This window comes from Vanessa tameamea, chromosome 5 (genome assembly GCF_037043105.1).
Source record: "Vanessa tameamea isolate UH-Manoa-2023 chromosome 5, ilVanTame1 primary haplotype, whole genome shotgun sequence".
NCBI lineage: Eukaryota > Metazoa > Arthropoda > Insecta > Lepidoptera > Nymphalidae > Vanessa > Vanessa tameamea.
Genome location: NC_087313.1, coordinates 3,557,759 through 3,574,702, shown reverse-complemented (window position 1 = coordinate 3,574,702; position 16,944 = coordinate 3,557,759). Strand labels below are relative to the sequence as shown.

Sequence of the window (16,944 nt, the reverse complement as noted above, 5' to 3'; positions counted from 1 at the left end):
AAATTCTTAACTTAAATCTTGAATGACCATAGATGAATGAGAGAAATCTATGTTTAACTGAAGAGTTTGTTCAAAAGATTTTCTAGGAATTTCAAAACCTGGTTATGTTTTGATTTCATTTCATTGTAAACTGCAAGTCCCTCATCTACATTTGGCGTCAAAATGATGAAATATTATTTAAACAAAATTTAAAAAAAAAATTAAAAGTCAAATAGTTAGGTTAGAATTGGAGTTTGTCGATAATAATTTAAGTTAATTTTGTTTATATTATACAGCCGTAGCACCGCTCTCTAGCGGCCATTATATTTTTCCGCTTTATTCTTTGTTAACTCGTAACATTTTAGTAACTTGCAATCAAGAATCCTCTTTAATATTCTGCACATCTATGGAGCTCTTCAAAATCAGACCACAACCGATTTTTTAATCCATGGGATACTCCCATAATCACTGGGACAAAAATCGTCTTACGCTATTAATATATAAGATTCATTTTTATCATTTTTTCATAAGGCGTCAAAAGAAGTACTAATTTTAAAAATACACAGACCTTAAGAATCTATTCCTTACTTGAGGTTGGTCAATTAAACGTCACGAAATCATTTTTTCAAATATATGTTATTGAATATTCTTTTTTCAATCACATTAAAATATCCAATTCCAGATTTTGAGATAAGAAGCTTCAGCTGCCTCTAACTTTTAATGTATTTGTCTTATACAGTCTGTTAAGCCCTTTAGCCATCTTCGTAAAGCTTTTTTATTGAACAGGACAAAATACATTTAATCAGAATACATTTTACCAGATGTTCGGTAAAGCATATAGTAATATAGATCCAGTTATGCGTCTAATAATGTGATCATCGTAATGATTCAATTCGCTTTTATTATCTGTATGTTTACGTTAGTTTGGTATTTAAACTTACATCTGTAAGATTTAATCTAAGTTTAGAAGGTAACCACATAAGCAAATAGGCTGCATTTTAATTTGTAACCTTCCTCTGTCCTAACACCTCGTAACTTTTAAACGGGGACACAGTAATATAAGATATAAAAGTTTGCCAGTGAAATAACCGATCAATGGATGCTACCTACCAGGGTGGTCAAAACCCACCTCTGTTTCACTTTATACAACTGGCTCCATATTATATATTTTGGCTCACTACCAACTAATAATTAGCGCAGTGGCATACTATCAATATTTTGATATTTGTCACGTATTACTAATTGGTAAAAGTCAAGTTAAATACACAATTTAAAAAAAAACGCACTTGCAGCACCGTCCCCATAAATATAAGTATTTCTTTCTTTCTATGGAATATCTTTCTTTTCTCTCGTGTAACGATATTTGACTAAACGTGACGCATCCTAAAATACTCTCAATTCTTCAATCTATCGATTATCGAATCCACCCAAAAAGTTTAACTGCGAATTATTAAAATCAATATGCTAAGTTAATATATGTCAATGAATAAAAAAATATTTTGTAGAAATTCCAATTTTTTTTTCAATTCATTCTTACGTACGTAAATATGAAATATCAAAACACTTCATAAATCAAGACGGGCATGATTTATGAAATCAAAAACATTCAAAGTGTTTACCGATTGTCTTGATAAATATTTTTTCACGAAATAAAAATGACACGTCAATGAATTCAAAATTGAAGTATGTAACAAATTATTTCAATGGAAAATAAGTTTTATTTACTTTCTAATAAGGTGTCAAATCATTTTTACAATCGTTTAAATCATGTAAATCTGCATTACATTTATTTTTACGTTATGAAGTGCTTGTAAGCACATGTGTTAGTTACCAAAGAATCGACAACCACGTAAGTACACTACTTGTAAGTATTAAATTTCGAATTTAGGCAAATCCAAGTAATTTATAGGTCTTTGCGTTTTATTTCAGACAAAAATGATATTTAGCTTCAGATTGTTAATAATAATTCACATTATTCGATAATAAATATACATAATATTCAATTAAATATTATATACATGGTGGTACCTATCAATACTACCGACTACTCACTCATCAGGTATTCTGCCACAAAACAGCAGTACTTGGTACTGTTGTGTTTCGGTTTAAAGGGTGATTGAACCAGTGTAACTACAGGTACAAAGAACGTAACGTCTTAGTTGCCAAAGTTAGTAGCACATTGGCGATGTAAGGAATGATTAATATTTCTTACAGCGCCAATGTCTATCGCCAGTGGTAACCACTTAACATCAGGTGTCCCATTTGCTGGTCTGTTATTACATAAAAAAAGAAAATAGAAATAAAGTAAGGCGAAATTTCAATTAGAGAAAATTTGTTTTTAGTCACTAAATGATTGTAATATTATACTGACTTTCTAACCAATTTTGACGACGCCTTATCTCAATGGAGATCAGACGACCACCGAACCAAACATAGGTTGATTTGAACCATCCGAGTCACAGGTGACATCCTGAAGGAACAGCCTCGAAATCCGAAGAATGGAAAAGAGATCATACGAGACGAACAGCCTATCGTACTTTACTAGTCAAGGGCGTGTAACAATGTATTTTCGTACACTCGTCTACGCCACTAATATTATCCTGGATCAAAAATCCAATAATTTTCACTAGCTCGACCTGCTAATTGCATCCACACTCAATCAAGATAACGTTACTACAATACACATAACCTTTGGAGATATAGGGCATATATAAATAGTACCATTTACAGACTTATAACTAAGCGACATATTTCAATAATTTCAGTTCTATTGCAGATAAGTGTAAATATTACAATGGAGGCAACTGTCACAAATAAACGTCTGCATATTATCCTCCGGCATCCCATGCAACTCTGTCGTAGAGCCGGCCTTTTTCCCGTAGAGGGCTTAGATAAGGAAACTATTACCAAGTTAAGGTACGTAAAGGCATACGAGCTTAGCTAGTTATTGAGAAATTGTATGAGCTTCGAATGTGGAAATGAACTTTTAAAATGGAACATCATTTATGTTGATCAAAGAGTTATGGTATTATAAGGGAATGTGCACCCGGAATTTACCTGATCTAATTCTATTGGATTTTAAACTCATTGAATTTTATCTCATGATGGACGAAAATGTAGTAAATTCTATTGTTTGCTCATTGGCTCATACGTTGTATGGAGTAGTTCATTTGTCAATTAGTACAAATCCATTTTTAACAATAAAATCTTGTTTTATTATGTTTAAACTTTCTTCTTTGAATTTTGTTAACAACGATGAATTTCTCAATAAAAGAAAGATTGTGTACAGGATTACCAGCTCAGAACGATCGGATATAGATTTTGATTTTATGAATTACTAATAATAGTTTTTTTGCTGTATTCTAAATTCTTGTTTTTTTTCTGCTCGTGTTATATATGGTGATTTGTTTAATGAGTCGCCGAGACAGGTTTTTCTAATTCATTTGATTGACATTTAATAATCGAACTTTAATACTACATTGTTTTTTTTTTTTCAATAAATGTTGATTATACCAGCAAAGACATCGCATATATTGTTATTTTAATTTTAATATTAAGATAACTAACAATAAGTGCTTAGTAAATATTTTATGGTGTATCTTAAATAAACGAACTGAAGAAGAATAAAGGTTAAAGTCAAACTTCGTTATTAATATTATTTATTGAAATTGATTGCAGATTCAATATGAGCACGGTTTATGCTTTGTATCACGTCGCAACGCTGGTTTCTCAGATGACGTTAGCATGTTTAAGCATTTACTATTTCTTCAAAAACGATCTTAAGCTTAATAACTTAAGTAAGTTAATGATTTTAATATTTATTATTGCATTAACAACTACTATAAACCAACGTTGGCTTGTTCAAAATCTATTTTCCATATTATATCCCTATTACAATAGCCATCCAGTTCAATGATATAACGTAGTGTCCTCAAGTCATATTTTTATATCTCCAAAGGTTAGTTTATATTTGAATAGTAAACAGATATTGAGAAACTTTCCACCAACCTGCATTGGAGCAGCATGGTCGAATATGCTCCAAACCTTCTCCTTAAAGGGAGAGGAGGCTTTAGTCCAGCAATGGGAAATTTACAGGCTGCTAATGTAATGTAAAGTAATTGAGAAACTTAACAATCAGTTGTCAGTTTTACTAAATCTAGTATTAGACTTAAATCTTAATAATGGAACATTTTGAAAATGTCTTATTGTATGAGCACATCCTGCTTTACTTTACAGCAGAAGGTTAACGGTTATTCCACCACGCAGCACTATTGTACGCTTCCAGGATATTAACGTCATTTTGTAACTTTTAGGCAGATTGAACTCAATAGTGCTTTTTTTGTTTGAATCCGCTATCTTCAGTTACTCAAAAATTCTAGCCTCTGAACCGTTTCGGTTTGCGAATTTTCAATCCCAAATCTTCTTTTGTAGAAAATCTTTTATTTTACACAACTGGTTTGATATCCGCGTTTCTTCTATTGAAACTGGCGAAAAATTGGCCACGACTCATAAGGCGAGCTAGTCACATCGAGCAGCTTGTTGCTGAGGTTCAACAGGACACGGGCAAGGGCTGGAAACAGGATAAAATTGTTTATGGTGTGATGCTACTTGCATTATGTAAGTGATAATAATTAAGTAATTCAATTAATAAGCTAAAATAATAATATTTTAACGACGATAAAAAAATCAATATAAAGAAAACTTAATAAAAGTACATATTTAGATGTATAATTTACAATAATACTGAGATTAAATTTAAACGTGTCAAAATTTCTTACTTTCCAGTGGAACATGTTCTATCAATAACATTCCAAATGAAACTCGTTATGCATTGTAACCACGATTTCAAGATTGATCTTAATTTAATAAAGAATTATTTTATAAGAACCACACCTGTCGTTTTTGGTATAACAACATACACGGAATGGAAGGCAACTTTGTACGAGGTATTGCCATGTTATCATTTTTTTAAGCTCTAACACGTACCCACTGTTTTGTTATAAGTTTGATGCCTATGTTTGTCTTAATGTGAAAATATAGATTACCAACGGACCAATTTTTAATATATATAGCCGAGTCGGTTTAGCATATGCCCTTGCAAAATCTCCGTCGGCGATTTTATTGTTTTGACAGTTTCGATGCTAGTCATTTCACGTATCATTACAATCAACGGACATTAAAATTTTTACTATATGAAAGATAATCAGACGATGCATAACTTCGTTTACAGTTTCCAGAAATCCATGCAATCTCGAAAAAACATCTTCACTAAATAACTTTAAAAAATATAATTTTTCCAAAAGCAAACTTCCAAATAAATCCTCGAAATTAATATTTTGATGGTGGATAAGTCGAAAGAAAGGATAGATTGAAAATCAACAGCAACGAGTCATAATTCTAGTTACAATATAATATGCAATTTATATTAATATTCCAAAAGACTTATCCAATGAATTCCGGCTATTTTCCAAAATATTTATTTCAAATTTCGAAGAAGTATTTAAATTTTACAAGGAAACGACAAATATCCAAATTTATTTAAATAATCATTCAAGCATTTAATGATGATAATCTCTTTGACAATGCTCATAGTTTAAAACAAAATGAAAGTCAACTGTCAAAGATAATTTAATCATTAGGTCAAGAATATATAACACAAAAATGTTCATTCCAATTCAAATGTAAAGGATAGCCGTAATTTTTAAATTATGTTTAAACATAACCTTATATGAACTTGTCAAAGTCTAATGACAGATGACATCTGATTATCGAATTTGTCGATTTATTTAAAAGTAAAGGAATCATATAGCGTGCCCCAAAATTATTATCACTTGCTGCGCTTACAGCTGATATTTTGAATGGGAAATATAACTTTGTAAGCCAATGAGATTTGGATGGGATGACTGTTTAATTATTATCAAACCCACAGAATCAGAAATTTTTAAGCTGCCTTTTATCCTGTAATTGATTCAAGATTTATGAACTTTAATGTCGAGAAAATTACACGATCTGTTTTATAAAACAATACATTAATTAATTTTAAATATGAATTGTATTACCGATAATATTACCATTATTCCAGCTAGTAGAATAAAACGTTACTCTCAAATACTACACCAATTATCTCCACTAGCAAAAACATCTTTACCGTATTATTACTAGTCATCCGATTATTTACTTAATTTCATGAATACTTAGAAGTTATTATTAGTTACCAATATGTTCTAATACAAAAAGGAGGAGATAGAATTGTAAGGAATTTTACGATACACCCAAAACTATTCCGGAATTTAAAATATATGGTGAAATTAAACCATACAGATCTGAACTCGGCAAACATTAAACGCATTTTTGAGGCAGTCATCTAAAATCATATATACAATACATACAAACAAAAATAAATCTTTTTGTTGTGATCTTTGTGCAGAAAAAGACAAATATAACAATTTAAAAAATATGTATAGATCCTGAATTAAGAACGTTCACATGACAATCGCCGAACCTGTAACTCATCTCAATAAAGTATATTATTTGTTTATTTTAAAAGATTGCGAATTTACAAGCTACGTTCCTTTGGAATATTACCGACGCCATCACAATGTGTACTAGCTTGTACCTCGCTTCATATTTTAAAGATTTAAACAAACTCATCAAACGACAGGAAAAACAGGTACGATTTATTTTTCAAACTTAATCAAATTTTTCATTTATATACAGCACAGTCACTGTCAATCAAATAGCACTGAAGTACATTAACCTATCATATTACTTATGAAAATTCAATGGTAAAGCAAATATCAAGAAATCAAAGTACACTATAATAATAAAATCAATCAGTTTGTGTCAAACGAAAATCCCAAATATATTTTTTTTATATTTTGATTCAACAAAAGCTATCTTTTAAACCATACACCTAGTATACAACTTTTGTGGAATTAAAAAAAAGAAGTTAAATGCCGTTCTACATTTCAGAATGCTGTCAACTGGAAAGAGATACGAGTGTTTTATTCGTATTTGGTGGAACTCGTGAATGCAGTGGACGAAAACATGTGCTACTTGATTCTGATGTCGTTCTTCACTAACCTATTTTTTATTTGCATCCAATTGTATTATTTGACAAAGTATGCTCTACTACAGTATTTTAAATATTATCACACAGCACGTAAACATAAATACATACATTTATAAAATTAATTTAAAAACGAAAAAATCCGCACTTTACGCTCTCAGAGTATATTCATCAACTATGAATACAGTTTCGTGTCTATGGAAAATCACGGATCCATTTTTTACAATAGGAGGTCTTTCTTAAACTTTTTAAGATTCCATCGAATTATAGCTTCATAATAAATAAATTCAAAAATAGAACCTGCCATTAACTTTCAAACCGAAAATGCAAGAAAAATTGTGTTATTATGTTCTATCTACAATTATTCTGATTTGATAGACTAAATAAAGATTATGCGTATACTCTAAGCATCTGACCTCTGTGATCCTTCGTTGACCAAAACACATTGGATTAATTTCCCGCTTAAAGTTAACGATAATGATAACATCTTTTTTATGAGTGACTAACATTAGCTTAGCAATTCTTCGAGAAACTTTGACAATTCTTGAACGATCGTGAAACCTCAAGACCGACATACGGTGATTGGCCATTTTGATACTTGTATCCAGAACATATTATCATCATTGTCCAATGACATACACGATCGAGTTTTGAGTTTTTTTTCAGTTATTCTGTAAACTCCGACGGACTTTTATTGTCAAGGTTAAGTTGTCAATACTGATGTTTATCTTAAATAGAAAGAAAAAATAAGAAATAGTTATTTTCCTTTGAGGTATTCCGTATGAAAAGTAGTAAGTGTGAAATTGATCTATTTCGTGTACATTTATAATTATTATTTGTCATAGATATGATGACTCTGTTTTCGAGGGCTGTGATATCCATCATGACCAAAATCGGATCAAATTGTAAGTGTGTCTTATCCAATTTATTAATATTCTAATAACTAATTCGACCTTTCGAAACTTTTTTTGTTACATAGTCTACGAAATTGTCCTGGTATTTTACCATTGTCTATGGGCAGTGGTGACCACTTTCCATCAGTGGCCATATACTGATATTCGGTTAAGAACTCACGTCGTGGTTTCCAAGTTAATTATTATGATTATATAAATTGTTCAGGATGAAAACAAGTGGTTCAGTGTGTTCGGCGGTGCGTGTTGCACGAATGTAGTTTACTTCTGGAGTAATGTTCAAGCATTTGTTGATCTTGTGATAAATTGAGGGCGAATTCTTAAATATCTCGTACAAATGACATAATATATTATTTAGGAGTTTATGCATTTGTCTTCGTAAATCATACTCATTAAAGTATGTAATTAAGTAATAATCATCAAAAATTGATATCGTATCACATCTGAAAAATATTGAAAACGGATTTCCAGTGATACGCTATTTTGATTCTGAAATTTTATAGAATATTAGTTTAGGACATTCAGAAAACAACTATCGTCAAACTTATGTAAAAATGAAAATAAGATACAGTAATAACTCTCTTCTAGACTCCTCCTGCTTAAGTATTTTTTCGATTTTCCTTCTAGCCCAAGGCAGTTGACACAGAGTAAAAAAACCCCAAAGCTAAATTTAAATAATCTGTACTTAACTTATATAGCTAATATATATGTATATATATATTGCCTTACGCTACAGACGTGTTGATCGTGCATTTGTATTGTTTTCTTTTATTTCATCGAATTTATTAATTTGACATGCTTGCATGTTTTTTTATGTCCAGACAGAATCACAATCAAAATATTAGTATTATAATTTTTGTTTGGTCGCCATCTTGCAAATAATTTAATCATCTTATTATTTCAGGGTATTTGACAGTTGGGAACATACGCTGTACTACGCGTTTTCTTTCATTTTCTTATTTACCAGAGCCAGCGTCACGTCACTATTGGCTGCGAATATTAATACTCTCGCCCAACAACCTTTGATCGTTTTGCAAAACGTTTCGCCATCGGAATATACTATTGACGTAAGTTGATTACCTAGTCGCTCTTAAGTATAAATTAAAATCTATTAGCTGTCTATGGAAATCATAAGCAATGCGATTTTTTTTTCTTTTGTACAGCAATAACGGAACAAAATCGACGTGACTTTATGCTTAGTTTAATAAGGTCTTAAGAGTCCAAACGGCACAGTGGCTTTAAACACGAGCAAGCATCACTGAACATTAATACGCTTAGTTTATTTTTATAATTTATCTCATACTTCGTGGTTAAGGAAAACATCAAAAAACTATAATGGGTTTAATCTCTATCTCCAATATATAGCTTACCAAACCATAAAATATTACTTAATACACCAAAAAATATAAATAGCATAGTCATATTATATCATTATATGCTATTCATATTTTTTTTTTTTGGGAAAATTTTCTTTTTGACAATTCACATTCGACACGTGGCGAATGAAAGCTAAGCCAAAATAAGTGTAAGAATTCGACTGTCAGACACTTTTGCTAGAGTAAGTGTTTATATATGTTGCAAGCGTATATCTATTTTCCATTTAATTACTCTCCAATAATAATAATTTATTCCTTGGCTGTTATTTAATGCATAATATATAGCAAAAGGAACATCCCGATTGGATGTCGCATGGAAATTCTTTGTTTTTTATTATTAGATATAATAACTTAATTATTTTATATTAATTTCCGAGTACATTTTTAGGTGCAGAGATTCATCCGTCAAATCCGTTACACAACAACAGCGTTAAGTGGATTATTCTTTTACATAACCAGAGGAATGATTATCACGGTATCTTATTATTATTAATAATATTATTAATACTTATTATTAATTTCTTTTTTTTATATTCTGAGCGGATTTATATATTCTAAATTCAATAAAGTTATTTTAACTTTGACAATGCCGAAGTACCTGAGTATATTTACCATTGCCATTACAAGAGCCGGCTCTTGTGACAGTTGTTCATCGAATCGAGAATCGAAGTTCGGAAATTAACTGTCAAAATGTTTAATGTCTTACGTTCGATCTCAGAATAAATATTAGATCATACTGATAAGCTGAATGCGGTGGTACTGTGTTTAAGAAACGATTCGTTTTGCCTAAATAGAATTGGCTACGAAACGTTAATTAGAAACAATGGATGAGGCATGAGTATAAAGACTAGTTGCGTTATCAAAATATTATCGTATATTTTGACGAGATTATAAATTCTTATACTATTATAGAATTTCTTATGTTTTGCTATGAGTTGCTTGTTGTGGAGTAAGTGACATTTAAATTCTTATAATAGAATTGAGATACATATATTTTTTTAAATTTCGTTTGGCGAATCGTAATTGCTTACAAAAAAAATCAACAAGGCTTTTATTATACAGAGATCTTAATTCATCTCCAAAGATTTGCAGAAGATAATATATATATATCTAGATAGAGATATCAGAATTTATAGTATTTAAGCATGTTATTACTTTTATTATCAGATCATTTTTTTTTCATCTGATGAAACTAATTTTCAAATATATATAATATATAACATAAATCTGGAAGTGTAAAGAATTATTGATTAACCGGTGCCTTCGCTCTTCGACTACTAAGCTACGTCCTCTTAAGAACACCTTCACTATCCCATCAACATGCTCTCATATCCACTAGACATTGATTTAATTATGAATCACCTAGAATTGACGAAGTGAGAAAATAACTTTAGATAAGTATATATACATATAAATTGATAATTGATGACCTCCGTAGTTGAGTAGGGTGTACACCGGTTTTCATGGGTGCGCCACTCCGAGGTCCCGGGTTCGATTCCCGGCCGAGTCGATGTAGAAAAAGTTCATTAATTTTCTATATTGTCTTGGGTCTGGGTGTATGTGGTACCGTCGTTACTTCTGATTTTCCATAACACAAGTGCTTTAGCTACTTACATTGGGATCAGAGTAATGTATGTGATGTTGTCCAATATTTATTTATTTATTTATATATATATATATATATATATATACATGATAAGTTATACCTTCAGATACATTATGCATTAACCAACTGAATTTTCCATTTCAAACTTTTAGATAATTCAAAAACAGCTGTATTTTACTCATAAGCAAAATCCTTATCATCGATTTCATATTTATTAAATAAAAAAGGAATCACGTCAGTACAAAATAAGTACTAATACAGTACAGTGACAATTATCTTTTATTCCTTAGCCGAAGCTTAAATACCGAATTCCATATACAAACTTTTTCCTTAAAATGTGTCCCCTCTTTAACACCCTTAGGAGTTGAGTTAAGTGGAGTAGAAGATGAATATTATTTTTATGAATGTATGCCAGTCAGACATTTCATTTTTTACTAAATATATGTCTAGTTATTCAGTTTATAAAACAAAAGGATGGAGCGCTCTACATATAATAGTGAAGCAACAAAAGCGAATACATTTTTTTTTGTTATTATTACTCAATTCCAAAAATGAGGAAAGAGATGATTTATTTTAATCTTAACATTGGAATTCAGCGTATTTTGTTAAATAATTAAAAAAAACTGTTAATGATTGTGAATGATGAAACTGCATTCATTTTGATATATTTTTTTTATTTTACATTAGACTACAAACTAGTACTTCATGTCACTAGAACACAATCGTGAAATGTCATCATGTGATAATATGCAACATTGATTCTAATAATAAAACACTTACAGACAACATGCATCAGATTAGAGTATCACCATAAGCTTTTTTTAGGGTTACCAAAGGGTAAAACGGACCGTTTACAAAGACTGCGCTGTCCGTCCGTCTGTCTTTCCGTCTGTCTGTCCGTCTGTCACCAGGCTATATCTCATGAGCCGTGATAGTTAGACAGGTTGAAATTTTCATAGATGGTGTATTTCTATTGTCATCTATAATAAAAGATACTAAAAAACAGAATAAAATCAATATTTAAGGGGCTCCCATAAAAAAAGACATGATTTTTTGCCGTTTTTATAGAAAATAGTACGGAACCATTCGGGCGAGAGTCCTACTCGCACATCCGGTCAAGTGCGAGTAGGACTCTTGCCTTTTTTAAATTTGACGAGTGAAATAAAAAACATTCTGCCTAACAAACTTCAATACTACATGACCACTGCCACAGATTCATAATATTACATTTTTAAATTGAAGCTTAATTCGATTGAAGAAGAAGAAGTCTTCTTCTTCTTCTTCAATCGAATTAAGCTTATATAGATCGATGAAGATTAATAGATTAATACGAATAATAATAAAGTTTTTTTTTTATTTCCAGGTCATTAGCACAGTGATCAAATATGAGTTAGTGATGTATCAATTCAATTTAAATAAAATTTGAACATTTCATTAAGAGCAATTAAAAAAATGGAAAAAGATATATTTTTAAATTATATTTTCCTATTCTGTTCAAAATGAGAATATTATATGTATATTTAACATAAGTTAGTTCAACGTAAAAATGTGGCGGGACCAAACTGGATGCGAAAGTTGGAACTCTGAGCTTTGTTGAACTTTGGAGACGCCTCCGTAGTCCAGCAGTGGATTAAGATTGTCTGATAATGTTGACGATGAAACGAAATGGAAAAGCTATGATTGATGGCGATTCTTACAAATTTAGGATAAACATAATTGATGGACTGATTCAGTTGTAATTATTTTACTAACTCAGTAAATATATTAACTCTATCCGTCTGTCTGTTTGTTGCTCTTTCGAAGGCAAACTGAAACGAATTAAAAAAAAAATCGTATGAAGTAAGCTAGTATTCCAAGGAAGGATATAGGCTACTTTTTTATCCCTAACTTCTGACGACCAACCCCTAAAAAGCGAGCAAAGCAGTGACAACTAGTCTTAATTATAGATTTATAGTTTCTTAGTAAAAAAAAAATGATTATTTTTTCGGTATTTCTCTTCTCTAGCGTCTTCATCAGAATAAATCAACAGTTAATTATATCATATAAATATAACATAAATCATTAGTTGATAATCTTTGACCTTTACTAAATACTTAAAACAAAAACGGTACTTAATATAAAAAGACGACAATATAAAATTCAGCAAAACTTCGTGTACTAAACAAAACAATCAGCAGTTCCCAAGGTTCTCCTAGGTTTTCCCAAGGCGCATTGATGTATTTAATGGTTAATATTTCGTATAGCACCAATTTCTGCAGGCGCTGGTCATTTACCATGAGGTAGTCCATTTCCCTGATCGAATACCTATATAATATTAACTATATATGCATACATATAAATATAAGGATTTTTTTTTCTTTGTGCCTCAATCGCGTGAAAACTACTGAACGTATTCCGTTTGTCCATCCCACCTTTTTCAGTTTTATTTTAAGTTGAGCAAAGCGGGCGGGTAAAAACTAGTTTATTTATATTTTGAATAGCGTCTAGCCAATCATCTAAAGATACGTTCATGTGACTTCTCTATTACTCGCAAACTAATATCGCTGATACCGAGCTGATACATGGAGTTTGAGTATCTTGGATTGTCGAGACACAAATGTGTCTGGAGATGTAATCGAGTACATTCGTCTTTATTACCTTTGTATGATTGTGAAATGGTATTTTAAGTTAAAATAACTCATTGATCATTACGTTGTAAGATGTTCGATGTATATGTTACTGTAAAAGCTCGAACTACGGTAAATCTTAAGATTTTCCAGTAAAACCTAAGATTTACCGATTATGAATGGTAAATGTCCATAAAACTTTGGGATTCGAACTTTTACCATCATTCACTTGGTAAATCTTAGGATTTACATGTTAGGTTAGGTTAGGTTGGAATGGTAAAAGTCCGAAAAAGTGGTCCCTTTATAATAAATACTTACATTTAACAACTCGTGTCGGTAAATCTTAGGTTTTACTGGAAAATCTTAAGATTCACCTTAGTTCGAGCTTTTACATTAACATATACATACATATAATAAAGTAGTAGATTTATGTGTCTGTACGTAAAATAAATTCATAAAAATTATTCGTCTGTTTGTTCGCGATTATCTTCGAAATGATTTGCTTGTGGTTTTCGGATATAGATTAACAGATTTTAGCTCAGCTTAGAGCAATGTTTAGACATTGTATTATTGAAATTATATTACACTGAAAACGGTACCCTAAGAACTTTAAGCTTAGAAAAACAGGGGTTCGTGATAAACATAATATTCAGCATCAGTAATATAAATATCATTATTTAGATATATTAATAAAGGTAGTAATGTTGGGTAGTACACAGTTTCTGCCAAATAAGGAATCTCTGGGAACCAGACTACCTGGAGTTTCCAGTTAAATTTGCTGAATTGTTTAAAATTAATATTGTATAATATTATGTTTAATTTATCATTACATGATTGGCATCCAAGTTTACCTAACGTTTTCATAATAGAATACAGTTGTGATCTTAGTTGAAATAAATTTTATAATTTTTACTATTCTTAGCACCAGACTAAGTTGACTTGACTAGGTTATATGTAAATCATGTTAGCGTTTTCATTGTAGAAAACTATATCCTTTCCAGGAAGATAACTGGCCCACAACATGTGCATCAATAAAAAAGGCACACAAATAAAATATAAAATAACAACAGAATACAATCTAATTACTGAAATTTCGAATGTATTGCTGCATCGTAATAAAATCAAAATAATCTCGATTAAAATAAACGTCTGTGGATTAACGATACTTAAAAAAATCAACCACGAAAATATATTTTCTATCGTGTTATTTTTAATCGATACCTGGAATATGTTTTTCCTTTATCGCATAATATTATTTTAATAGTGCGTTTGTCGTAATAGTGCAAAATCTGATCCAAGCTAATCTGATTCGCACATTTGATTCCAATCGAGTTTTTATATCGAGAATATTCACACACACACTTAAATTAAGGCAAAGAGCTTCGCTTAGAAATTGAGTCCAATAATTTAAATTTTCTTAGACTACATCTAAATAATCAAAACATTTAATTACTGTGAATGTGAGTGATGGCTGTGACGATAATACTGAAACTTCTTAGACTACGTCCGGAGGGAACACCTCAACTCAGCGCTGGATGAGTGGAATTTATTGAATGAAGGCATCTGTTCATTCAGACAGATTACTCTCTTTAAGTGCTAGTTCGATACGCAGTGTAATATGTAAAAATATAAGCGAATATTTTTTGTTCATGTCATGTTTGATGGATGGGCAAAAGGGTCATCTGATGGCAAGTGGTCACCCAAAGACCGCCGTAAGAAATCATAACCGGTCCTTGCATCGCCAATGTGCCACCAACCATGGGAGCTAAGATTTGTCTCTAATATCTGTCCTGGCTCACTCATCCTTCAAAGTCTCTAACGTTTCGTGAGTTTCGAAGTCGAAAGCATGTAGTTGATTCAAGTCTTATAGGAACAGCTTCCACGTCTCGTTACTTGTGACTCAAAATTATCGCCTATCCTATACAATAACGATACATACTTTTTTTTTTTTTTTTCGTAGATAATGTCGAAACATCGAGCTCCACCAAATAAAAATAAAAAACATGGTAAATATCCCGTTTTAAATACTGTTAGTAAATACTGTTAGTGATACATAAAATATACGTTAAATTAATTTTTTCATTAAATAGACGAGAGAGAAAGCCTTTGACTGAAAATTGGTACATTTCCGATGTTTTTATGATTTTATGCTCACATATTTAACATATTTTCTAGATTAAATTACCTTAGAAATAAATTCAATTTATCAAGCTCCAGTGCACCTTTATATCATAATCTTGAACACAATCCTCTTATAAAGCGTTGATCGCCGTAAGGAAACCATAATTCCCAGGACATAACTGTTTTAATACTTATGGGTTGAAACATTGAAGGCCTGAATTTGGATATGGCATTTTACAAAAATGTGCAAATGTTCTACCTGATGGTGAGTGACCACTAATTTGCTCGTCCGCCTTTAACCATTGGCACTGTAAGAAATATTATCCGTTCCTTCCATCGCCAGTGCGACGAACGCGTTATAATATTTTTAAACAGTGTCAAGTTTGAAACATTAATTATATACAATTATTAAAGTGTTAAAAATAGTTTAATTGAATTGTACTTACCTGAATATATACCATCAATAAACATGGTATTATTTTTGATTTATGAATATATCAAAAATCTTAAGATAAAATATTATAGGATATACTAATCACGATAACATTTCGAAACACACGCATGTGATATTTTAAAACTAGTAGATAATTTTTACTCTATAAAGTAAAAAGATAAATCTTAGCGTATTTAATTTTTTATATCCGACTGAAAGCCAAGATACCGTGGGACTGCGCCTTTAGAACTTGGAAGATATTGAAACTTGTCTTTTAGAAAGGTAGACGTATGTTATTATAAAATATATATGAATATAAAAAATGGTTATTTGAACATTTAATCAGAATTTTTTTTTTTTCTGAAATGGAACTGTCACTAATTATATTAAAAACGAGTCGCCAATTTTAAAGAAAATACACAACAAGAATTATGTACTACTCATACAAAATGTGGTACAAAGATGGTCACCTTGCAAAGAGCAGTCTCTTCCAGACTAATAACGAGTTCCCATAATGTATTTCTTTATGAATAAAAATTAAATTGTGAAATTGAAATTAGCGTAAAGGTTTCTGATATTGTATCATTAGCGTATAAAAAAAAAGTAGTGTATCGCGTGCCAGGCGTCGCTAAAGTAACAGCCTCTAAATATTCCATTGCGGGCAGAGGCCTCCTTGAAAAGGTTGCGAGCACATGCTTCAATGTGGGTGCATAAATTCAGTCCTACACGCGTGTAAGATTTTATTACAATACACGAGGTTTCCTCAGTATATTATACGAGAATGATTTATAAACACAAACAAATAACTTGAATTTTTTCATGTTTCTTCGGATTTGGAACCGC

At 30.9% G+C, this 16,944-nt stretch overlaps 1 protein-coding gene across 1 annotated transcript; it reads left to right on the top strand.

Moving 5' to 3' along the window:
- The first annotated feature begins 2,773 nt into the window (after positions 1 to 2,773).
- LOC113392710 (gustatory receptor for sugar taste 64f-like) lies at positions 2,774 to 9,828 on the top strand. The gene is made up of 9 exons (XM_026629255.2): positions 2,774 to 2,895; positions 3,658 to 3,776; positions 4,411 to 4,596; positions 4,765 to 4,925; positions 6,527 to 6,649; positions 6,952 to 7,100; positions 7,894 to 7,953; positions 8,864 to 9,026; positions 9,724 to 9,828. Exons 1-9 carry the CDS (start codon positions 2,774 to 2,776, stop codon positions 9,826 to 9,828), a joined length of 1,188 nt encoding a protein of 395 aa, XP_026485040.2.
- The last annotated feature ends 7,116 nt before the right edge of the window (positions 9,829 to 16,944 follow it).